The following is a 25,428-nucleotide window of genomic DNA, read 5'->3' as shown; positions in this document are numbered from 1 at the left end:
CACTTTGGAAATTTGTCACTTTCCCATGGTTAACCAAACAGGCCAAAAGTACTTTCCTAGGTATCCTCTTCCTAGGAATCTGATTCCCAGGAATCATATTCCTAGGAGGAAAAATACTTCCCGCGAACCAAACGAGCCCGTACTTCGAAAGCAGTGTGATCATTCTATCGCTGTTAACTTGGTTTTAAGGAATTGCATCCTGCGACCATCTCTTTGGAAGCCTCATGCCTATGCCTGTGGGTGTGAAAAGACTCTGGCCTCCTCCTAACTCTCTTCAAATCTAGAGAGGAAAAGGAAAAATGGTCTTCTATATATTTTTTATGTTAATATTTTTTAATTGAAAGTATGGTATGCTGTCCCAGCGAACAATATGAGTTATATCGTATTATACCGATTTGGTATCTATATTTGGTATAGATGACGAATCGATATTCGAAAATTTTCGTACTATATTAGTGCTAGTATAGTAATGGTATGGAGTTCAATACTGAAATGGAGAATTTTTATTGCAAATAAGGCCCATTGATGGCCATTGTGAGCGTCATTTCAGATGAGTTGGCCAATTATTTTTTTTTGAGAAAAAATAAAAGTAATGTTCGGAGGAACTCATCCTCCTGATCCAAAGTTTGTTAGGAGCAAGCGGTATGGACCCTAACAAATCTCATGTCATCAAATCACATCGCACTCCCATCGAACACTGCGTCCGGCGGTGAGGTGTATGCCATGTGGGCAGCCTATTGTAATCCAACGGTATGCATTGATCACAAGCTATCGCGCACGTCGCGAGGCACCAATACCCTTTCCACTCCCATGGATGGAAGTAGAACGGGGCCTACTCTTCTCCCGCTCGTCATTTCCATCACCTTCCGTTCCCTCCCTTTCTTGGTTTCGAAGCGATGGGAACGGAAACGGAGATTTTCTCCGTGATCTCATCGTCTTCGCGTCAAGATTCCGTCCGCCGCCGCCGCCGCCAGGTGGAAGGAGACAGCCATCTCGCTCTTTCCCGGCAAAGGGCCGGCGATCGATGTCGGAGACGGAGATCGGCATGGGAGGGAGGAAGGGAGGGAGGCGGGGAAGATTCCGCTCCGGACGCTGAGGAGGATTCTATGGAGATTTCAAGAATCTCCCTTCCTCCCATCTTCCTCTTCTTCTTCCATGGGAGATCATGCAAGGAGGCGGCCGAATCGAGAATTAGATACGCTCTGACGCCATCGTGTGGTGTACTAGGGTTTGAGATCGAGGTAAATTACCCAGCTATCTTAGAGTTTCTTGTTTTGTTTTATTCGGTTCTTGAACTCTTTTTGTCTATTAGTTTTGGGTTGATATATGTCTTATGATTTCGTTTGAATTTACCTTGCCTGTTGATTTCTTGAAATCTCTGGCCTCTCTTTTCGGATTAGATAAGTTTATCTTGTTTCATGTTAGATTATGTGTGATAATTTTGTTCTTGAAGTCTTCCTTCAATCTTAGAATCAGCTGAGATTAATCGCCAGAACTTGTTGTTCGCCAAGAACTTCACTTGTTGATTTATTGAACTTTCAGGCTTTTTTGTTTTTGGTTAGATCAGTCTCTCTTGTTTCATGATAGATTATGTCCGACAATGCAGTCTCAAGATCTTGCTTCTATCTCAGAACCATCTTGGAAAACTGCCAGAGGACATCAAGAACTTCGCTTCTTGGTTTTTGAATCAGGAACATCAACCATCAATTTTGTGATCTAGACCCTTCTTTTCCGCCACATTACCTCTTGTGGCTAGCCAATCAAGAAACAATGACTCCAAGATTGCCCAGAATGCTTAGCGGGATCTATAATAGTATACTTCTCACAACGAATCTGTAAAGAAAAATCCTCAATGCCATTCCAAGCAGCCTTACGTTGGTTGTGAACCTGTTCTCAACCACTTTATTTAGTCCTTCTATGGGCAGAACATGACATTCACAAACTGTTCTCTTTGTTGTCAAGTTCTCTGCAAGAATTCAAATGTCAACATGAAGACCTGTGTTGCCTTTTGCTCCATGTTTAATTTTCAGAGTACCTTAATGAATCTAGTTTACATCCTTATATTGTAAAATTTTAAACTTTAATACGATAATTTCAAGGCGGAGTATATTCGCATAGTTTAGGTCCAGTGAAATGATAATACACTTCATCAATATTGGATGATATGGAGCAAATTCTTCTTGAGGACTTTAGGGAGACTTGGAACTCATTATATCATACATTTATGCTACTAAAATTACTGCATATGCACAAAATTGATGTTCTGAAGCTAATTCACTAAAACATAGGTACTGAACACGCCACAATCTTTTTGCATGAGAACTCAAAATGACCAGTACATAATATTATTCTTATAGAAAGTTACGATCATTAGTTTGGTATGGTGGATTTAAAAACCAGCTAATACCAATACAATGATCATAGGTTTAGCAAAAAAAAACTGGAAAATGAAAATATGTCATTTTTTGCTCCAGATAAAAGATTGAAAAGGAAAGAAATTAAAAAGAGAAACTATTAGATTGAAATTGTGTGGATTCTCACTTCTTTTCCTGAGCTTTTTATGGGGGAAAACTTAGGTGCTTTATATGTCAAAATATGTTTGTGATGAAAGCAACATCATGTCATATATATCCGAATTGTGTGTCTAAACATTTCTGCATTTGATAGATGTTCCATTTGGGTGTATATGCTCTTTTAATTTAAGAATCCTTGATAAATGGTTATTTGATTGGCAAACCCAGACAAATAACCTCATGTTCATCTTGCATAAGTTATTAACCATATTTGGACTTAAGACGACACTGGCATGACCAGGATCTTTTTTTTTAATAACTTGTGTCAAATATAATTATTAGCTTAACGATAAGGAAGAAAAATAAAAAAGACTGTGAAGGTTCTTTCCATGGCATTTCCATGTTGTTATAGCTGATAAATATATTTAACTCCAGAGTTCAGTGTGGTGTTTTTTTTTTCCTGACATCTTTTATTTACCGCATACTGTGCTGAACCTGGGGGAAAGTATTAACTTTCCTTGCGATGGCAAAATTTCGGACCAGAATAAGTTCTTTTGTTGAATGGCCATGTAAAGTCTTGTCATGTTATATTAGGCTTTAACTTTAATAGTAGAATCACTTTCATTAATTTCATTTTTTCTTGTTTTTTAATCATTTCTCCATCTCTGCATGAGAAACTAACATATCAATCTTGTTTTGGAAGGTACCTTGAGAAGTATGAAAACAACCCTGATCTGGACCGTAATGAAACATTGGGGCATTTCATTAAGTCACATGGATACTCTCAGTTATTTCAGAAGGCTTATCTTGTGAGACTGCTCATGCATTTGTTCAAAATGACATTCTTATTTCTCTAAAATAACTGTTGGAGTAGAAACTAATGTTCCTGGTTAAACTATCTGTTCTTTGTTGGTCTATTAAATGCATTCAATTCTGCAGGTTCCGATCTGTGCTTGTATCTGGTCGTGCCCTTCAGAAGGTGTAATGAGCTTCTCTGCATTTTCTGTGCTTGCATTTTGCCGTAATCATCATCTTCTTCAGGTTAAGATCCCTTTGGTTTCTTTTGGGTACTATCCTGAAATATTGTTATGATTTCCTTTAGATTTTTGAAAACTACTTTGTACTATTGGTAATTTAATCTGTTGTGCAAAAAGCTATACAGCTGTAAGGGCGTGTGGTGAATGAGCAGTAGTGCAACCTCTGAAGACCAGAATAAGAAACTGACAAAAGCACCCTAACATCTAGATACCTTCTTTTGGAGCACTCTGACTGTGTTACCAGGAAAATAAAAATTAAAGGTGTTATAAGAGTCAAGAACAAGCAATTTAAATGATCATGTTCACCTCTATCTAAGTAAAACAATTGTTTTTTGTATACAGAAATCTGGATTAAAGTTTTTTTACCTGTCTCTTCTACTTTCTGTGCACTTTGGTATGATATGGTCTCTATAAAAAGCTTATATTGTTTGACTCAACCTAATAACTCCACTACAACATTGGTTAATACCAAGGTCTTATGTCTCGATGTCCTGTACCGGCACCTTACCTGTACAGTATTGTATGAGACCATATCGTTGCAAGGTAAAGGTACTCAGTCACACACTACCCAGTGTTGGCATTATAATGTATCTAGCTCCTATGAGTACTGTTTCGCAACCAATATGATATGGTATGCTTGGATGGTTTGATATGTAAAACCTAGGTTAATACACTAGATGCTTTAGATATATATTCTTCCATTAAATTGTAAATAAATATTTCATTGAATTAAAAAAAAACCTGAAGGTTGGTGCTAGTTTACATCCCTTCCATGCATATATTCATATTTTCTATCTGCTAAGCCTATTCAAATCAACATGCATAGAGGTGTTTTCTTTTATACTACTTCTATGTATATCTTTGTCAAGCAGAGCTGTGTCACTTGCACATTACATTTTAAACACATAGGTCGGTTGTATAATGTGGTCTGAGTCATCACTATAATTTTATAGCAACATTGATCAACATGTTTAACAATGTCATGCTGATTGTTAACAAGGAATTACAAGAGCAAACTTCGTAAAATTTTTCTCATGATGATTTGTTGTCTGACATATAGTTCTACACTACATTATGTTATGTACCATTTGGCTCCAATCTGATGTGTGAAAGTCTCTAGAGCTTGAGATATTTATTTTGTATGTTGGAATATCATGTTAGATATGCATAAGATAAATCTACATGATATCATTCTCATTTTAAGCTGGATCTTTTACTCCTTGTATAGCCTACATTAATACGTAAATATTGACTATTTGATCTTATTTTCGCTCCAGCTGTTTGGCCGCCCACAATGGCTTACTGTCAAGCAGCGATCTCATTGCTATGTTAGAAAGGTTGGACATTTACATCATCTAAATTCATACCATCAAGTAGCAGTGATTTTACTTGGTTAATACAATGAGGATATGCCTCTTCTTGATGATGTTACATTTCAATTGAATTTATAGCTAACCTAAAAGTACTAGCAGGTAAGAGGAGAACTAGAGAGCAGGTGTTGTCAAATTAGAACAGGGTGTGCAGTGAAATCTGTCTTAAATATTGATGGAGGTAAATGGACTTTTCTGGCAGATGGTTATCTATTGGTTCTCATTAGTGATGTTGAATTATGCTTTTATTGTTGTTTAAAAAACTTGACAGTGCGGTAATATCAGACTATTCAAAAGGTTAACTTTCTCTTTGTTAACAATTCAAATGAAAAAAATCATTTTTGTTAAATTGACTGAAAAATACATCACGATGAAAAAATTAACAGTAAAAGAATTTAAAAGATATTGTTTTATCTAAACTAAACTTTAGGAGCACCGGTGCACTGGTAGGTATGGAGAAAATTTATAATGTTTTGACAGGGTTCGGCAAGGATAACAGCATTATTTTTTGGTGAAAACAACATTTCTTTTTTCTTGCTGCATCTGGCGAAAGATATGCTGTTAATTATCAATGATTGTTGGAATTGGAAGTTTGTTGGATAGGTTGGGAACTGATGTTAAGGAACAATAGGCATGGCCCAGCTCGGACGCCAGATGGTCATTGTCATGCCTTCATTATTTAGATGTCACTTTGCTCTTTTGGATTTTATACTTTCTTGCTGCTCTCTTTCATCTTTGGACCATTAACCTGTTTATGCAAACATTGTTGGAAAGTTTTTTTTAAGATAATCCTATGATTGTTTTACTTCCAAATGTAACAGGAGAGGCTGACTTGGTTGTATGAAAGTCCCATTTGGGCCTGAAGAAGATTGTTTTGAAAAATGAAGGAATGTGATGGAAAGGTGGTGCCGTAAATAGACATGATCAAATGATGCATCAATTTAATCTAATGAATGTTTACAAAGAGAGGTGGTAATATATGATTAAAACTTATACAATAGAGTTAGCATGAAAGCATATTCTTGTGTTGGATGCAATTCCTACAGTGGTTGGCATGGAGACTATTTAATATGATATAGAATGTTAATCGTGTAAGCGGAATTGTGGATATGGAGAATTCTAAAACACAGTACAAGTGCTATGTAAAGATCGCAGATGTCCTAGTCTTAAGAGGTTTAATACAGGAAATGTACAGTTCTAGTCTGTTACATAGAAAGATTGCATCTAGAAGATAGCTAGCACATGACAATGTATGACAGAACATGATGATGGTAAGTATATGATGTGCTATATAACTTTGTGGATTTACTATTTTTAGTAAATCATTTCAGTTCCCTATATCATTTTTTTCATTTGAAAAAAGATAGGTTCATTGAGTTTGAAGATGCCAACCTTGATGAGAGGTATCATTTCAAATGGATGCAAGGGAAGGATGCATCCATCAATTTCAAGTCAGTACAGTTGGTTAATCGACATGAGGAGAGCAGGAAATGCTTTTTCTAGGATATGATTCTTACACTTCCAGTGCTAAGAGCAATGGTTGTGGTATAGGTAGTGTTGCATGGATATGGATATGAGGATTGGATTCAAGTGTATATCCAAGTATTTGAATCAGCAAGAGGGAGTTATGGGGATGCATAGGATAAACTATAATTTTGACTAAATTATATATTTACATATTTAAATATCATTTGTCAATTCTTTTAATATACATGATTCTCTTTCAAATCTCCTAATTAACTTAGGGGTATAAGAAAAATAATATTTTTGTAAAGTTATTTTAATACGTACATCCTTGGTCAGTATCTAAAAAGAGCAAATACCTCACTCCTAATATCAAAATGGAAGGTCAAACTCATTGTTCGAACTTCGAAAGAGTTTAACTCTTTGCCAATCTTTAGAAGTGGCAATTAAAGAACGTCGTAAGTGGCAATTAAGTCTTAAGATGTCAACCTTGATGTTAGGTATCATTTCAAATGGATGTGCAGAAAGGATGGATCCAAGGTCCGCCGAACCGGTACTGGGACCTGTACCAGTCGGCGGCTGATTTGGTACCAATTCGGTACCGTACCGACACCCCGTACCGGTAGGGCGTGTCGATTCTGTACCGGCATGACTAATTTTTTTTGGTGGAATATTTCAAGTTGATTTAATTGGTAATCACTTTTTTTGAACTTTTTCAATAATTTTAAGTCTAAATTGATGTTTTCTAATCTTGGTTTAACCTAAATAATGTATTTTATTGTTTTAAAATGATACATATCATAAAATGAATAGTTAGATGTTGCATGCTATAAGGAGCAACATGAAATATCCTTAAATCAAGTAGTGAGGTAAAAATTATAAAATAATACAATCAATTATATACATTTAAATTACAACATACATGCTAATATCTAAAATCGGATCGAGTGACGATGCCTCTCATAGATATCTGAATCATCGGCATAGTCACGAGCATGGACTGCCGAGCCGGGCCAAACTGCTTGGTTTGGCTCGTACCGAGCGACATGGTGCGAAATCGGATCGGTTCAGCCTCCATTTTCAGTTCCGGCACCGAACCGGGCGAAACCAGTACCGAACCGATCCAGAATCGGCCGAACAAGGTCCGAACTAGGCCTTACCAGTGCGAACCGGCCGGTTCTATCCGAACTCAGTGCGAATCGATCGGTTTGTAATGAGTTGACCCGGTTCTGAATCGGGCCCCTCCCTTTTTCTTTGTGTAATATTATGATGTAGTTGGGAAGGCCCGAGAAGGCTTTCCCAACAACATTAGTAAGCGGGGAACCAAGGTTCCGTCTTTCTCTTTTTCCACCAGGTCAAAAATCACATCGATTCAACACTTCAAAAGGAAGATCTAAGTCTAAATAAGATGTATTTTCTCTCCTTTATCTCATTTTCTTATTTTTTTGGCTTGAAAGAATAGCTCAAAAATTGCAAAATAAGAAGAGATCATACAAAAATTTTTGATTTCGGCTCGATTTTATTATATATTGCAGATCTATGGATGGTCTAAATGATGACATAAAAATTTTTAAATTTTGAATTATATATATATTTAAAAAATTTAAAATATATTTTTGGATTAAAAATAGAAAAAATAAAAAATATATAAAATCAGAAGCATATTTAGGGGTATGCTAGCTACTCTTTAGCAAAATTTAGTATCCATTCATATATGTTTTGATGCGATAATGCGCATAGTGGCCTAGGTCTAATTTTGAATTTTTTTTCTGAAGTAGAAAATATATTTTTTCTGAATTTACGATATTTAAACATATTTTTAAATTTAAAAATATTAAAAAATATATAAATAAATAAATAATATTAAAAATTAGTATTATATATTAGATAAATCAGATGTATTTTCCGACATAAAAAAAATATCTTTATCGTAAGTTAATTTTGCTATTTTTAAAGAATTGATAAACTGACGTAGTTGATAAATCTGTAAGAATAAAGCCATCAAGAAAAAAGGAGTCAAAGCGTGACATTGGTTGGGATCATGGGCAAATGCTCTTGGGTCGACACCATTGGAAGTGCAACTGGTGCAACACAAAGTTTAGGAAAGGAGGAGTAACTAGGTTGAAGCAACACTTAGCTAGTGGTTATTTTAACATATCTATGTGCCGAAAATGCCCATAGAAGGTTCGACAATTGATGAAGAAATACTTTGCTAATCAAAGGTCTCGAGATAATCGATGCCATAGGTTTGTAGAGTGGCGAAGGAGAGGATTTTCAAAAAGAAGACGTAGGTGGACTACCGAGCGGTAAAGCCACCTTATTACTCCGGTGTCCGCTCCAGATAATGAGGCACAGATTCAGGTTGTCATGCAGGTGAGCCTGAATGATCAATGGCAGCAAGATGAAGTGGCCAAGTATAAAGCTCGATTTGGGCCTTCGTACTACGAGTTGGATTCTAATTCTGCGAGCAATTGGGCAGATCCAGTGATCAGGAGGACCTCAGTCAGAAAGGTCATTAGCAGAGGCGGGGGCTGTATTGCATCTATGTCGGAGGATTTTAGTAGTAAAAAGAAGTCATCTAGAGAGATTCCATCAGGAGCAGCAATCCATGATTTAGATCCACTTGCCTTCTCTAGCAGATATTCGAAGCAGCAAAGGGTGGACTCAATGCTGAAGAAGGATAAGAAAAATGATATGTGGCGAGCTATTAGATCCTGGTTCCACTTCAGTCATATCCCAGCGAATGTGGCAGATAATATGTACTATAGGTCTGCCATTTTCGCCACACAAGCTGCCAGTCCCGATGTAGATCCTTCAAGTCTGAAGGACATTTACGGTGAGCTTCTTGGCAATAATGAGCTAGAGAAATAGATTGCCTCATACAAAAGCAAGTGGCCTGTATATGGACTGACAATGATGTGTGATGGTTGGACCGGCCCTACCAGACGGAGCATTATCAATAGGGCTGTCAACGGGTCGAGCTGCTCGAGCTTGGCTCGGGCCCGGCTCGGTAAAAGCCCGGCTCGAGCTTGACTCGTTAGTTAAACGAGCCCAAGCCCGAGCCCAAAATGAGGCCTGTTTAAATCCGAGCCTGAGCAGCTCACGAGCTCAAATGAGGGCTCAATCCAATTAACAATTTAATTGGGTCCCAATTAAACTTGGACTCAACCCAATTAAATTTTATTTAGCTTAATCAATTTAAATCCCAATCTGATTGAACCCAGTTAGATTTAGTTCAGACCCAACCTGAGCTAACCCAAATCCATTTAATTTCTTTAAATCAAATTGGATTGGTTCAGGTTCGGACCCAACCTGTTAACCCGAACCAACCCGTTAACCCATTCCTCCCTCCTCTTTCTTTTCCTTTTCTTCTCCTTCTCGGTTTCTCCAGAATCTTCCCAACCCCACCTCCATGGCTCCACCCCCGCCTCCACGGCTCCGTTCTCCTCGCCCCAAGCCAAAGCCGATGCCCCCCTCCCCGCCCTCCTCTCCGACAACGGCTACGATGACGAGGACGACGACGATGCCGTACACTCGATCCCAGCTCTCCGAGAAGCTCCGCCGCCTCCGCAAGAAGTTCTGCATTATGTCCGGCCGGGCACCCTTCCTACGTCTCCTCCTCTCCCTTCTCCGCCCCCGATGCCGCCACCCCCGGCGGGGGAGGCGACAAGCGTCGCCGCCCCAACCCCCGCGCCCCATCCGGCCGTTCCCGCGCCGAGGCTCCCCCTACGGCCCTACCCTCCAGCTTTCACTCCCCCACGGCCGAGCCCGCGGCCGACGCCTGTGCCGGTAGTGCTTGCGGCCGCCCCCTTCTTTCTCCTCTTCTTTTCTTTCTTTCTTTTTTTCTTTCTTTCCTTCGTTCTCTCCTCCGATGAACCGCCGATGGGGATCGGGATCGGGATGGGACGGGCTCGGGCTTGGACAAACGAGCCTTACGAGCTCAAGCTCGAGCCGGGCTGTGCCAAGTAGGCTCGAGCCCAATACAGGGCTCGGTATCGAGCCCGAGCCTGGAATTTTATCAACCGAGCCGAGCCCGAGGGGCTCGGGCTCGGCTCGGCTTGGCTCGTTAACAACCCTAATTATCAACTTCATGACATATTGTGATACGAAGACTTTCTTTCACAAGTCGGTTGATACTTATGATTAGTCGTACGATGCCACGTACATCCTCAAACTGATTGTAATAACCCCAAAATATTTTTTTTTATATATAAAAAAAGGATAGAATAGTCCTTTAAAATTGATATAAGGGGTAAAATTGGAAAGAATCAAAAGATAATGGCATAGTTGTAGATGCGTTGAAGTGGTAAGGGTAAAATGGGAAGGAATCAAAAGTTAATGGCATAATGGTAGATATGTTGAAGTGTTAGAGGTAAAATGGGAATTTAATAATATTAAACAAAGGATGAATAGTGCCTTGATGTGATTTAATTGGAGGGTTTGAGCTGGCTTTTGGAATGAAACCGAGAGACAGAGAGGGGAGTCTCAGGCGTGAAACAGAGAGGAAAGAAAGAAAGAAAAAGAGAAGAAGAAGAAGAAGAAAGAAGAAGAGGAAGGGGATTTGAGGAGGAAAGAAATTCCGGTTGCACTGCCAGCTGAAGGGAAAAGTGTAGATCTCCTTCTTCTCTACGCAAGGACCTCGATTTCCAAAAAAAAAAGGGTAAATATCCATCTCTATCTAGTCTTTTGATGATATTAGGCTATACAAAGGGTGGATGTAGTCTAGAGGGGTCGGATAAGGATTGTAGAGGTGGTTAAAAGAGGAAGAATCGGATTTCGACAAATTTTTCCGGCACTACGGAAAAACTGTGTCGAAGTCCCAACTTTGGAAAATTATTTCGGGGGTCAATCAGCCTCCGATGGTGATGCATGTTACCTTTTTGGAATCCCCTATGAGTGTAGAATGTTAGGTAAAAATTTCATCAAATTTGGAGTCTGAAAAGTGGATCAAACCCGGGATGAAGTAACCGGCTGTCAGTCCGAGTTACTGTTCATCCGAGTGGAAAATAAGGGATTTCATGCTATAATAGAGTATTAAGCCTAGATCAAGCTAAAAGGGACCTTGTACTCATGCAAAGGAGTCCCTAATACACATAAATGGTGAGTTAATTTATTAAAAAGAAAAAGAAGAAAGAAAAGAAAAGATTTAGGGAATGAGGGAGTTGAATCAATTAAAGTTCCCTATATTATAATTGGCACGTAAATTATGGCTCTTGATACAAGACTAAATGTATTGTAAATGCATGTCATAGTTGGGCAAGAAGCTAGGGAACAAGAGGAAGAAGTTCCCCACTGCCTGCTGTAGATTTTTGGAGGCGTATCAGGGCTGTGCCGGATTGACAGGTGAGTGGGAGCTTGTACTTTGCACCATGAGCACATTCCTTATTCATTTTCATGAATGTTGCCAAGTGTGATTTGATTCCACCTGAGCTTATTGATTAATTGTTGTAGTAGATTCCTCTATAATCTTGATTCTCTATGCTTGATTATTTTGTACATGCATTTGAGGGAACATTGAGAGGAATTACGAGGGGTTGATGAGTAACCAAATTGATTCCGAATTGTGAAATAACTTCTTTTGTAAATTGATTTCATTTTCTCTATTTCAAAGACTTGTAGAGCCCTTCTTATGGTATATTGAGTTGCATTGTACTCCCGTGATTCCTCACTCCCAACCCTGATGTTAGTTATAATTGGGTCGTGGCCGAGTGAGTGGCAGTCTTGATTATGCTCCTTTTTAGTAGAGTATTGGGAGGGTGCATTATGGCATTTATGCATGGCTTGGCAGTATCTGCAGGACGCCTATAGTCGATGGGGTTGAACATCGGCCTTTGTGCACATAGTAGCCTTCTGGGTGGGCGGAGCCCAGTCCCTTCCTAGGGGGGACACGGCCCTATGCGTAGGATCGGCCGGTCCTACGACTTATATTCTGCTTGCCGCCGGGCATAGTAAGACCCCGCGAGGTGCAGTATGGCTTTCCGCGGATGTAGAATTTCCGCGAGGTGCCGTTTAGTATGTAGATGTGAGATGAATTTCTGTTCTGGATACTGGCCGGCATTTACATGATTAGTGTGGTGTTTTATCCTGCATATGCATGTGACAGTAGGGAGTTGTTGCTGGTTCGCCTGGGGCGTAAAACCCACCTTCCGACAGCTGTCTAGTATTTACATTATCGATATGGTGTCTTATCCTGCATATGCATGTGACAGTAGGGAGTTGTTGCTGGTTCGCCTGGGGCGTAAAACCCACCTCCCGACAGCTGTCTAGTGATGATTTCAGCATATTGACACTTGATTTGTATGTTCCAGCATTATGATCTGTTGAGCATATTCATGAGTAGCATATATGTTTACTTGATTATTCCATATATGCTTCAGATGAGTTGATATTGATTGTGGTGATATTGATGATTTACTCCATATTCTCTATGTTGAGATCATGTTCATCTTGTTATTGCTCTTGAGATTTCACCTCGAGCCATGATTATATCTTGTCTCATGTGCATAGTACTCTCTACTCCACTCACTGAGTATTTATATACTCACTTCCCAGTTTGGTGTTTTTGATTGCAGGGCAGGTATTGTATAGAGAAGAGCAGGGTTAGAGATTGCCTACTAGCTGTGCCGCTCCATAGTATAGTATAGTATAATGTAGATAAAGGTTTATCCCCTTTTGGTGTATTATAAACCTTCTGTTGTATTTAGTGTATAGTTACAGTCATAAATCCTGTTGTGGATATGGGTTTGTCCATGGATGGAATGGGAACCAGATTTTTATACAGATGAGTTATATGCCTGAGATAATGTATTGATATATATTGTCCAGGTTCATTATGTGACGGATTATGTGATTGCTGCTCTGACAGGTAGTGTGCTGTATGTATTGAGATAATCCTGACAGGTCACTATAGGAAAAGTGATCATTTTGTGCATATATAATGCCAAATTTTTTAAGATTTATTGATGATTGATAGGTAGTAGGGTTCTACGCGGTGGCTGGTGGCCTTATGCCTACCCGCACCCTAGGACCGTCACGGCGGCCCACCGGGAACAGGGCGGGGGTCGTGACACTGATGGAAAAGATGATTTATCAGGTAGGAGAGGAGAATGTCGTACAGGTTATCAATGATAATGAGCCACAATATAAAGTCGTCGGAGAGATCTTGATGGAGCGGCGACCACATATTTTCTGGACCTCATATGCTGCACATTGTATCGACCTCATGTTGATGGACATTGTGAAGATTCGTAGGATGCAAAAGACAGTGAAGACAGTCCAAACCATCACCAGATATATTTATAATCCTACGTGAATCCTTTTACTTATGAGGAGGTATGTAGAGAGAGAGATCTCGAGGCCAGGAGTCACACGGTTTGCTACCAACTACGTTGCACTAGATAGTCTTTTTGAGAAAAAAAAACCCTATGTCAGATTTGTTAGTTCTAAGTGGTAGAAAAATAGATATGTGGGGGTCGACACTGAAGGGAGCATAGTCGAAGACTTATGACAAGGCAGACATTCTGGTAGCGGGCCACTCTCAGCAGCTGTCGTAAGAAAAGTATGAATATAGGTATTTTCTTACCTACGACTATTGAAATTTACGAGACTCCAAAGTTGTCGGTGCTCTCTCTAAATATTTTGATCCATGAAAAAGAACCATGTTCTACTATGTTGATAATTGAAGATACCAGTTAACTTAGACATGTCACTTAAGTTAACTTATCCCTTCTAAACGTAGGGCCGCGACTTCTGGATCAGGCTCCATCTTGTAAATTATTTCGTCATCTATATCGATTCCAGCTACGGTATACTGAAACCGAGGATTCATATAGTATGCTGCAGATAGAGTTCGTTATTGTCTTAGCAAAATTATACAAGTATAGGAGCCATCTAACTTTCAATGTTCTTGCTTATCTGCTTGATGCAAGTCCCTACGTATTTAGTAGTCCCACTGCCGCTTAATGATGTTGATGTACTTGTGGGCATATGTTGGATCTGCCTCCATAATTTGAATCTTTGCCCTCTCCATCATGTGATACAGGAAGCCCATCTGGGGGTATCTCTCGCTGTTTACGGCTCGAAGCATTTCATACAATGGTTTGATAGCCTTTACTATCGTGTGGCCTGCTGTTAGAATGTCTGCCTCGTCACCAAATCTTTGACTATGCTCCCTTTAGCATCGGCCCTCGCATATCTATTTTTCTACCACTCGGGGCTGATAAACATTCGACGTAGGGCTGCTTTCTTCTCAAGAAGGCTATCAAGTGCAACGTAGTTGGTAGCAAATCATGCGACTTCTGGCCTCAAGATTTCTCTCTGCATACCTCCTTATCAGTAAAAAGACCCACGTATGGTTATAAATGTGTGGTGATCGTTTGGGCTGTTTCCACTGTTTGTTGCACCCTACGAATCTTCACAATGTCCATCAATATGAGGTCGATACAATGTGCAGCATATGAGGTCTAGAAAATGTGGTCACTGCTCCATCAAGATCTCTCCGACGACCTTATATTGTGGCCCATTATCAGTGATGATCTGTACGACATTCTCCTCTCCTACCCGATCAATCACCTCCTTCATCAATTTGAGGATGTACATGGCACCGTGCACTTGATCAGAAGCATCAACCGACTTGTGGAAAAAAGTCTTCGCATTGCAATATGTTATGAAGTTGATAATGCTCCGTCTGGTAGGACTGGTCTAACCATCACAACACTGTCAGTCCATATGTGGGCCACTTGCTCTTGTATGAGGCAATCTATTTCTCTAGCTTATTACTACCAAAAAGCTCACCGTAGATGTTCTTTAGGCCTGAAAAATCTACACCGGGACCGACAATCTGTATGGCAGAAATGGTAGACCTATAATACGTGTTATCTGCCACATTCGCTGGGATATGATTGAAGTGAAACCAGGATCCAATAGCTCGTCACCTATCCTTCTTCAGCATTGAGTCAATCCTTTGCTGCTTCGATTCTCTGCGGGGGAAGGTATGTTGATCTAAATCATGGATTGTTGCTCATGATGGAATCTCTCTAGATGACTTTTTTTTGCTACCAAAATCCTCCAGCATAGATGCAATACAGCCACCGTCTCTGCTAATGGCCTTCTTTTCTGAGAAGGTCCTTCCGAACTCTGGATCTATTCTGCTCCTCACAGAATTGGAGCCCGACTCGTAGTACGAAGGCCCAAATTGAGCCCTATGCCTGGCCACCTTATCCTGCTGCCACTGATCATCCAGACTCGCCTGCATGGCAGCCTGAATTTGTGCCTCGTTATCTAGAGTGGATGCCTTCTTTGACTCTTTGGAGTAATAGAAAGATGGCTCTGCCGCTCGGTGGTCCACCTTTGCCTTCTTTTTGGAAATCCTCTCCTTTATTGTTATGAAATCAACGAAGTGCTTTTTCATCAGTTGTCGAGCCTTCTATGAGCATTTTCGGCGCATAGATACGTCGGGATAACTACTAGCTAAGTGATGCTTCAACCTGGTTACCCCTCCTTTTCTAAACTTTGTGTTGCACCAGTTGTACTTTCGATGGTGCCGACCCGAGAGCATTTGTCTATGATCCCAACCAATGTCACGCTCTGACTTCTTTTTTCTTGATGGCTCCATTCCTATAGGTTTATCAACTATGTCAGTTTATCAATTTCTTAAAAATAGCAAAATTAACTTACGATGAAGATAATTTTTTTATGCCAGAAAATACGTCTAATTTATCTAATACATAATATTAATTTTTAATATTATTTATATATATATATATTTTTAATAATTTTTAAATTTAAAAATATGTTTAAATATCATAAATTCAGAAAAATATGTTTTTCTAAATTATGTAATACATACGACTAATTTTTTATAATTTTTCTCCCACAGCTCTGAAGAAGAGGCAGGCTCCGGCTCAGCAGCCGGGGGGAGGTTGAGATCGGAGGAATTGGTCGACTCATCAGGCTCATGACCTGAAGACTGCAGGTTCGAGCCCTGGCTTGAAAGCACCTCTTCTTTCTTCCTCTCTTGGCGGTGAGATTCGATGTGGCTTTTGAGAGACTCATTAAGGGGGAAGAGCTTCCTGGTCCAGCCTCACAACCCTTCGCGGGTTGGTCAGACGGAATTGGACAAAGAAAAGAGAGTGCTCGGACAACCGACGGTTCTTCGATTCCTTGGCCCTCTGTTGGTTCTGCTACCCGGACTACATCGACCCAGCTGCAATAGCTGAACGATCTTTGTTGAAGATTCAGGGGGACATGAAGATCTACCAACCGAGATTCAATATCAAAAATATTCTATCGTTCATATTGACTGAAGGCGAGACTGTTCAATACCAAAAATTACTTCTAAATTATGTAATACATACGACTAATTTTTTATAATTTTTGGTATTACTTATATATATTTTAATTATTTTTCGAATTTAAATTTTTTTTAAATATTAATATTTAAAAAAATTTATTTCAGCTCATATCTATATAGAACCCCACAATGAATGCTACATATATTTTTTTAGGCCCTTGGGCATGCATCTAAGGCTACTTAATTCTCAATTTTTTTCAAAATTAGGCCTAGGCCACTATGCGCATGATCGTATCAAAACATGAATGAATGGACACTAAATTATGCTGGAGAGTGGCTAGCATGACCCTAAATATGCTTCTGATTTTATATTTTTATATTTTTTATTTTTTAATCCAAAAATATATTTTTAATCTTTTAAAATTATGTATAATCCGAAAATTAAAAGTTTTGTCATCGTGTAGATCATCCATAAATCTACAAGACAAAATCGAAAATTTTGGCATGATTTCTCTTTATTTTGTAATTTTTGAACTATTTTTTCAAGCCCCCAAAAAATGAGGGAATGAGATAAGGAAGAGGAATCACACCTTATTTAGGCTTGAATATTTCTTTTGAAGTGTTGAATCAGTGTGATTTTTGACCCGGTGGGAAGAGAGAAAGGCGGAACGTTAGTTCTCCGCTTATTGATGTTGTTGGGAAGGCTTTCTTGGGCCTTCCCAACAACATTATAGTAGCACACAAAGGGAAAGGGAGGGGCCCGGTTCAAAATCGGGTTGACTCCATGCGGAACTGGCCAATTGCAGGCCAGTTCGCACTCTGTTCGGACCTTTTCCGGTATGTTCCAGTCGGTTTGGGACCAGTTCCAACTAGTTTAAAGCCGGAACCGAAAATGGAGGCCGAACCGACCCGAGCGGTTCGGCAGTCCATGGATGGATCCATCAATCTCAAATCAGTAATATTGGTCACTCACATGAGGAGCGAGGGAAACATTTTTTTTCTAGGATATGATTCTTACACTCATAAATTCATTTCTAAGAACACTTGTGATGTAGGATGCTTGGTGGTCTGGAGATCGTCTGGTATGGTATATAACATGTCAGCTTTGTGCATAAGAGCACAAATATGAAGAATGTCTGGATGCAAGTCCTTTTCTTGCATATGTGTAGGGGAAACTGCATGCTATCAGTCTTGAATATAAGCTTTAATGTGGGAGCCAAGTAATTTTATTTCTGTTAACTTGATCCTAGCCCTTAATGTTGTATTTTTGATCTAGATATGCCATTAGTTGTAAGATAATAAGAAGAAAAAAACCCACTGTTTTATGTAGGCTTATTTAAGATGAGGAGAGTTTGGTTCAACTATCATACAAATAAGATTTCATGGTCAAAGATGAACATAGGGTGAATCCTTGAGGGCCAACACTATCTTACAAGCAAGACATGGCAATTTACCAAGCACCTTTTTCAAAAAAAAAAAAAAAGTCAGAAGTCTCATCCCTTTTCTATACCTTGACTGCAGCTGAACTTATTTTCTAGTTGGGATGGGACACTTTTTGACCCTAAACTCCATTTAATGCTTACAATTACAACTTTCCTATATATTCCAAACTATTGTTATTAACTGATTAACTAATTGCAATAAAAGAAATATAAACCTAATGCCCATTTGAAGGCCTTGATCACTGTCATTGCCATTTCTTTATATCCGAATACATATAGATCCCTATGCATATTGGTCTTATTTCTTATTAGAATTTACTACATTTTTAACGGTATATGAGTTTTATCAAGACTGCAATATCTTCAAAGTTCTAAAAACAAAAATTTCTTCATAAACAATTAGAAATTTATTCTTTTTCACTTTGCATGTGAATATGATGTGATTATATGTATCTTGCTGATTGGCTTAGAAAAGCTACATTCAGTGCATTCTTAATTTTCTCTGTGGTACATTTTGGTGTTGATGACTATACATAAAAAAGTATTACATCAGACCTATGAATTTTAAGGTCAAAGATTTTTAACAAGAAAACAAATGAAAAACCACAATGATGCAATCATTTAAGCTGGTGTTGCAAGTTGTGAGTGGATGCCCTGTGAAAAGAACTTAAGGGCTGCTTGTTTGCCTATAATTCAAGAGCATGCAATTCAAATACAAGCTGCAATCCAAAATGCTGCAATTGGAACTATAGTTGCAAAAATTATTGCTGTTTGGTTTTATGATTCTGAAAGAGATATGATAACCTTGCAAATAATCTAGTAAGCTTGCCTTTAGAAACAATGAACTGTTTATTTTTACTCTTATAATATAATAATTATCATATTATTATAATTACAATAAAAACATTATTAAGTAATTGTTGGACTATTATGACAATAATTACTATAGTAATTACATCACTATAAGATAATTTGAATTATAATAATTAGGTATATTATTGTAATCATAAATATATATTTATAATATGTATAACTATAATAACTAATAAATATTATACAATAGAAACCATTTTTTATTATAATAATAAACTTTCTTATTATATTATATGTGCATTATAATAAGAATCCTCATTATAATAATTAAATAGGTATATTATGATTCTAATAATAATAGTTTAGTACTAAATGATTATTATAACATCATAAAAAGAATTATTATTGCGATATACTCTTTCAATTATAGTATAAATAATTATAATATTACTTTAATAATTTTAATAGAAAAGCAGTATTATTGTTTAGTTACTAATGGACTATTTTTATAATAATTATAATGATATTTATATAATATAAAAAAATCACATTATAATAGTTAGATGTTTTATTGTGTTCATAAGTATATATTTAGAATATGTGTTATTATACTAAATAATAATTATTATATAATAGAATTTATTATATAATTATGATTATTATATTATATAATAAGAATCATTGTGATAGCAACAATACTAATTAAATTAGTATATTATGGTCATAACAATAATAGTTATAATGTTAAGATACTAATAATAATAATTCTAATATAATATTATAATTTTTATTTGATATTATAATATTCATGTATGATTATAATAATAACTTATATTTGTAATATATTTATTAAAATAATTAATGTATTTAACACATTAAATTATACAATATTAATTTCAATGGTATGGATATTGGCGAGGGGACTCATTTAAGGGTTGCTTCCAATTGCAACAAATCTTATAATTGGAACTGTGGCCAATTTTGCTTGTAGTTCCAAGTACTAGGTTTAGGTTTGCATTTCAAATGGAACTTGCAATTGCAGTTACAGGCGTCCAAACTGTTGTTTTGGATGCTTGCAGTTCACTTGCAGTGTTTGCAAATGTAATATGTAACATGTCTAATTGTCACCTAACTTGCAATTCATTAGTGATACTCCCTCAGTGGTGGTCCAAAATGGTGGCATATTCTCACAACAAAAGCCCTTGAAAATTATGTTATTAATATTAATCTAATTAGAAAACCCAGTATTGGTAATAAAAATATACTTAATGCTTCATGCTTGTGTTATTTAGGTCATGTTACAGTAACATGACTAACTTTTCTTTTGCAATTATTTGGTTAATGCAATGATACTGATAAGTGTATGAGAAGGCCACCATAAAGCATAATCATTATAATGCAAACACCAAGTTCCTGTTTGATGACCGAGCTGGGATTACCTTCTGCTGAAATAGTCAATGTGGAGCAGGTTGCCATGTAGTAGGAGAAGACCAGTCAGAGGAAACATATGATGGATGCATAATTAGCACACATGCACCAGATGCTTTGAAAATTTTAGGGACACAAGCAACATATGAGGAATCAAGGCTACTTGGCGCTTATCAGTACGTATACAGGTAAGCTAATTGCTTTTTCCTGTCAGTGCTTAGATTTCTCCTGATCTTGTGTTATACAACTGATGCCACTTTTAATAAACTATGGAATCATAGCCCAACAGCATGCTTGCTTGTAGTTGAATATAGTGCTATATCGTACTAATGCCAAGTAATCTAATATAAATACTGGAAAAATTAATGTATTGTACAACAAGCATTGAAATGGCTAGAATAAACATATAGAGCATTCATAACATACTAGTGTTTGGCATGTGCCTGGCATGTTCTGTAACCATTAACCGTCTTAGCTGAGCCCCATCAATGCGCTCTGGAGTTTGCATTCTACAGTATAGTATATATAAAAGGTGTTTGGAACTTTTCTTCCAATCATTTTTAGGTTATAGCATTATGGACCAATTCATAGCTCATTCTGGGTACATTATATCTAAGGTATGGTAATATTTTTTGTGTTCCTCATGTTAGATATCGCATGTAACTTGTTCAACCTCAGGGCAACCACTCATGTTGATCAAAGCCAAAAATTTGCTTTAGGATGTGCTACCAGTATTTTGATTAGACTTTAGGGTGTGCAGGAGAATAACTATCAATGATATATGAAATTCTTTTGTGGAAGTATTGCTTTTGTTATATGACCAAAATATTTCCTTTCTTGAACATTTTGACCAACAGTTAGAGCAACTCTTACCAACCGAGCAATAAGGCCATCTGATGAGTAATCCACCAATCTGAATTTTCAGAGAGTTTTTTTTTGTACAAAAACTCTTCAGCTCTGAAAAGCAATGAAATGTCTTTAATTAGATTGGTACTTGGACTTTAGAAAATAAATTGTGCTTTTACTCTGTCATCGTTAGGATACAGGTGCCTCCTGAGTTGTATTCCAAATGTTTTAAGTGTCCCATAGTGATTCTTTCTATCCCTTTTTGTGGAATTCTCGCATATGCAAAGAGGTTGTCAAATTTACTAGAAATGATAGATTATGTCTTTGTTGTTAGCCATCATCTCGCCTGATCTATTTCTTCTGTGGCAAGGTTGTTCATTATACATATTTCTCTTTATCGTCTTTGTTTCACCTAATTGTGACAACATAATCAGTGTTCAGCCTGGTCGATCTATGAAAGATTGTTTTTAGTTCTTGAAAACTAAAATTGAGGACCATAAGATTAATGAAAGTTGTTTAGAACCTTCTTATGCATTTGTCTTGATCATAAAAAAACCTTTCTTGTCTAACAAAAGTTGTCAAAATACAGCTGAAATTTTAAAAGCAAGTACTTCAAAAAATATTGGAAACTGCACACTCCTACTTGAATTTGGTTTGTTCATCAGAACTTAATCCTTGGACTTTTGGTTTGTTGTTGGGTTCAGCAGTCTGGGCCAAAAGTCAGGCAAAAGTCATTTATGTAGCTACACGTTACATGATAAAATTATATTCAACCTGGAGGGAATTTGTTCTAGTTAGGAGTTAGGCTGGGCATGCATAATTGGTTGGAAGACAGTTTTGCTTTCTGCTTTGCAAAAACCAGTTACTACTTTTCTTAATATTTAAACATTATGAGTTGATAGTTCAGTGAAACTCTTATTTTGGCTCAGTGACATATATCTTCACCACGACAAAAGTCTGATGCCCCAAAACCCATCAGCATGGAGTGCCTGGAATTTTCTTGGGACCACAAACAATGGTGTATGTGTTACATATTGGCTCAACGTGCTTCAGGTGGGTAACGTATTTATCTGGAAATCTTGCCATATATCATTGGTTTCACAATAAAAAATATTTGGCGAAATCTCTTTGATTCTTTATTCTCACTTGAAGTCTTCTTCTTGTTGTGACGACATTGCAGAATCTTGGTTCTACCAATCTGCCTTTTCTTGTGACTCTAAATCCTCGTTTTGTTCCTAAACATACCTTGCTTAAATGGTCCACTAGCCATCCCATTCCATCAGTTGCTGCCTCAAAAGCTTCTCTTGAGATAGGGAAAATTCAGGGAAAAAGAAGAATTTGGTTTTGTGGAGCATATCAGGGTAATTGAACACTTTAACTTTCTCTTAGCAATTGAATAGAAACAACCCATGTTTCTTCTGTAAAATCATTAAATAATTGTTGCAAAGTCAATATGATAAAAGCTAGGCTACTTGTTTCAGAGGAACATCAAAGGAGAGGTAAGTACCAAGTCATGTGTCTGATTGTACAGTATGTTATAATCAAGTACTGGATGTTGCAACTCTTAAGATTATTCATATTCATATTGATAAATGATGACAAATACTGGGATTTGTAGATGATACAGGACTGCTGGAGAGCAGTAAATTGTCATTTATTTAATGATAAGAGTCAAGAAGATGTCTTGAAACCAAAAATACTGTCAAAAATGTCTCCCATAACATTAAATAAAGCTTCTATTATTTGATAAGAATATAAGATGCTAATTTGAAACGCACTGATTTTCTTCTGAGCATCATGGACTTACCTATAATCGGTTCAACAAGTGACATAGTGACCTGATTTTCTGCATTATCAGGAAATTTGAAATATTTGAAATTTTATATTTTGTTATTGTTATTCATTTCCAGTTTCTGTCCTTTTTTTTTCATCCCACTTTATACTAATTTTCTCTTATTATATTATGAGCAATTCCTATTTTTGATTGTTTAAATATATTTGTAATGAGTGCATGGCTAGTAACAATTTTCTCTTTATTATTTAATAAAATCTTTATATATATATATATATATGTATGTATGTATGTATGTATCTTAATTAGCTTATAGTGCTTCACATTACCCTTGAATAATTAGATTATTCTTGAATGTTGTAAACTGTTCATGAATTGTTCACAACTTATTCATCATACGGTTGAACTTATATGCTGACTATGATTTCCGTCACTCATGGTAGTGGTGGTGGTGGTGCTGCTTTTGTTTGTTGTTATTGCCTTCTCTATGCTTGTATTGGTGTACGCACATGCATATGCATATATATACATAAATGAGTTAGACTATATACCAAATGTTAAATCTTTGGTAAACATATATAAATGAATTAGACTATGTACTGAATGTGAAATCTTTGTTAAAAGATTTGACAATTCCAATATCACATTTTGGCCTCCGAAATTAAAGATCCGCACAGTTGATTTTGATTTATATCTCTGAAAATGACTAGAAACACAAAATGATATAAAAGTGTATCTATATGTATGTACATTATGTTTTTCTTTTTTTCTTTCCAATTTTTGTCTTCTGTTTTTTTCCCCAATATCTTGGTGAAATCACTGGATTTCTCTCGAACTTTGGAACATCCCCTAGCCCAAGCATTCACAAATGCTGAACTTGTGATATGTCACCAACAATTGGTGTTATATGAGCATATGCAGTAGTAGATGTAAAGTAACAGGGATAATAGCTGTGAGAATGGGTTTTTGCAGTGCAATAGATGTAACCTATGATAGAAATTACTGGTTTGAAGTATTCAAAAAGCTAATCCATGAAGTTGGTTAAACCTAGATGACGAAGCTTATGGTTACCTGCAGTTGCTATGTTATATCTCTTTTGTGCTTACTGCTCACATGCCCTCTCTGCACCACTGAAGTCAACTTGTATCATTCTATAATGTCCTTCAACATAAACTGTGATTTTATGTGCCTGACATAGATTTTCATTTGATATGTGATTATAGAAAAAGACATGTTTATTATTTTGTTCCCATGTAACAGTAAGTTGCCTTTATATCAACTTGATCGGTAGGAAACTGAGAAATTACATGGTAGAATTTCTGGTAAATATCAGCTTTGGTCAACTAGTCACATGAAAATCAGTTTTTGGATTGAAGGTAATTGGTAGTGCTGTGCAATTTTTTCTAGACTTTTGACGGGTGATAACCTACACGTAAAAGCATTTGTCTAGTAAAATATCAAACTGCGTGGTATAGGCACATTTCTTATGTAATACTTGTATCAGATAAAATATCTAATGACTCGACAGGAGCCTTCCACCTTATCAATAGCGGTAGCACCAGGGCTCAATTGCTATACAATTTTAATTAATTTGAAAAATATCAGTTAGTTTTTCATCTCTGATATGAAAGAAATTCCTTTCTTTGACTATTTTCAGGTTTTGGGTTCCATGAGGATGGACTAAAGGTAGTACTATAACTTCTTGAGCTTATATATGTCAGCAAATATCTAAACATAACTTATAAAAGTAGAATACTGCTTTTACAAGATTCTCATTAATAATAGTTTATCTTGAAACACCTAAAATGATCTACAACACAGCATGCGGCATGAATCTTGGGATGTTTTGCAGGCTGGAATAGTTGCCGCCAACAGTGTGCTTGGAATGGACTGTGTTCTTTTGAGAAACCCAAGACAGATGGTACCTTCATTGGTGGAAACTGGAGCACGACTTATAGTTACTAGATTTCTTGAAAAATATATCTCAACTGGTTGTTTAACGTAAGTTTATGGATTCTTACTGTAGCTTAACTGATTCTGTGTTTTTTAAGTAATAGTGGACTAGGTAGCTCTCTTACTGCTGCTTATACGTATAGTTTGGCAAGTGTGACTGGTTTTATGATTCAGAAGTCTCTGGATCTTTCTTTCATTTTAATCATGATAGCACTATGTAAATCTGCAGAAGCTTATTCATGTCATTCTAGTGTCTTGTTGCAAAAACTTCCAATTGACAGGTTGAACTGGTGATGTTAATGAGAAATTGTAGAACATTATCCAAAACAATGTCTAACTTGCCATTTATAACATGTAAATGATCCAATCATGAAAAAGCAACCAAAAAGCGCATCCTTTAAAATTTCACTGTTGAGTGCCAGATCTTGAATGACTATGGTTGTTGAATTGAGAGAGTTGGATATTTTTAACTGGAAAAC

At 37.1% G+C, this 25,428-nt stretch overlaps 1 protein-coding gene across 8 annotated transcripts in view; it reads left to right on the top strand.

Annotated features, from left to right (window-relative positions):
• The window catches only part of LOC103711840 (tuberculostearic acid methyltransferase UfaA1-like), a 36,986-nt gene that overhangs the window by 3,934 nt on the left and 7,624 nt on the right, over window positions 1-25,428 (top strand). For 4 of the 8 annotated variants that reach the window (XR_003386598.2, XM_008798133.4, XM_017843983.3 and 1 more), the window contains 9 exons: window positions 3,217-3,322; window positions 3,453-3,554; window positions 4,828-4,887; window positions 5,023-5,101; window positions 20,399-20,546; window positions 22,134-22,257; window positions 22,385-22,565; window positions 24,654-24,682; window positions 24,849-24,997. Coding sequence is in view for 7 of the 8 variants with exons in the window: in XM_008798133.4 (XP_008796355.1) it covers window positions 3,217-3,322; window positions 3,453-3,554; window positions 4,828-4,887; window positions 5,023-5,101; window positions 20,399-20,546; window positions 22,134-22,257; window positions 22,385-22,565; window positions 24,654-24,682; window positions 24,849-24,997 (978 nt within the window). In the remaining variant the exon portion in view is untranslated. Of the gene's footprint in view, window positions 1-838; window positions 1,242-3,216; window positions 3,323-3,452; window positions 3,555-4,827; window positions 4,888-5,016; window positions 5,102-20,398; window positions 20,547-22,133; window positions 22,258-22,384; window positions 22,566-24,653; window positions 24,683-24,848; window positions 24,998-25,428 lie in introns of those variants that run through there. The other 4 variants (XM_008798136.4, XM_039114983.1, XM_039114984.1 and 1 more) reach the window with 4 other exon arrangements.

Source organism: Phoenix dactylifera, chromosome 17, assembly GCF_009389715.1.
Source record: "Phoenix dactylifera cultivar Barhee BC4 chromosome 17, palm_55x_up_171113_PBpolish2nd_filt_p, whole genome shotgun sequence".
Classification (NCBI taxonomy): domain Eukaryota; kingdom Viridiplantae; phylum Streptophyta; class Magnoliopsida; order Arecales; family Arecaceae; genus Phoenix; species Phoenix dactylifera.
The sequence above is the reverse complement of the archived record's forward strand: the minus strand, read 5'-3'. Positions and strand labels throughout refer to the sequence as shown.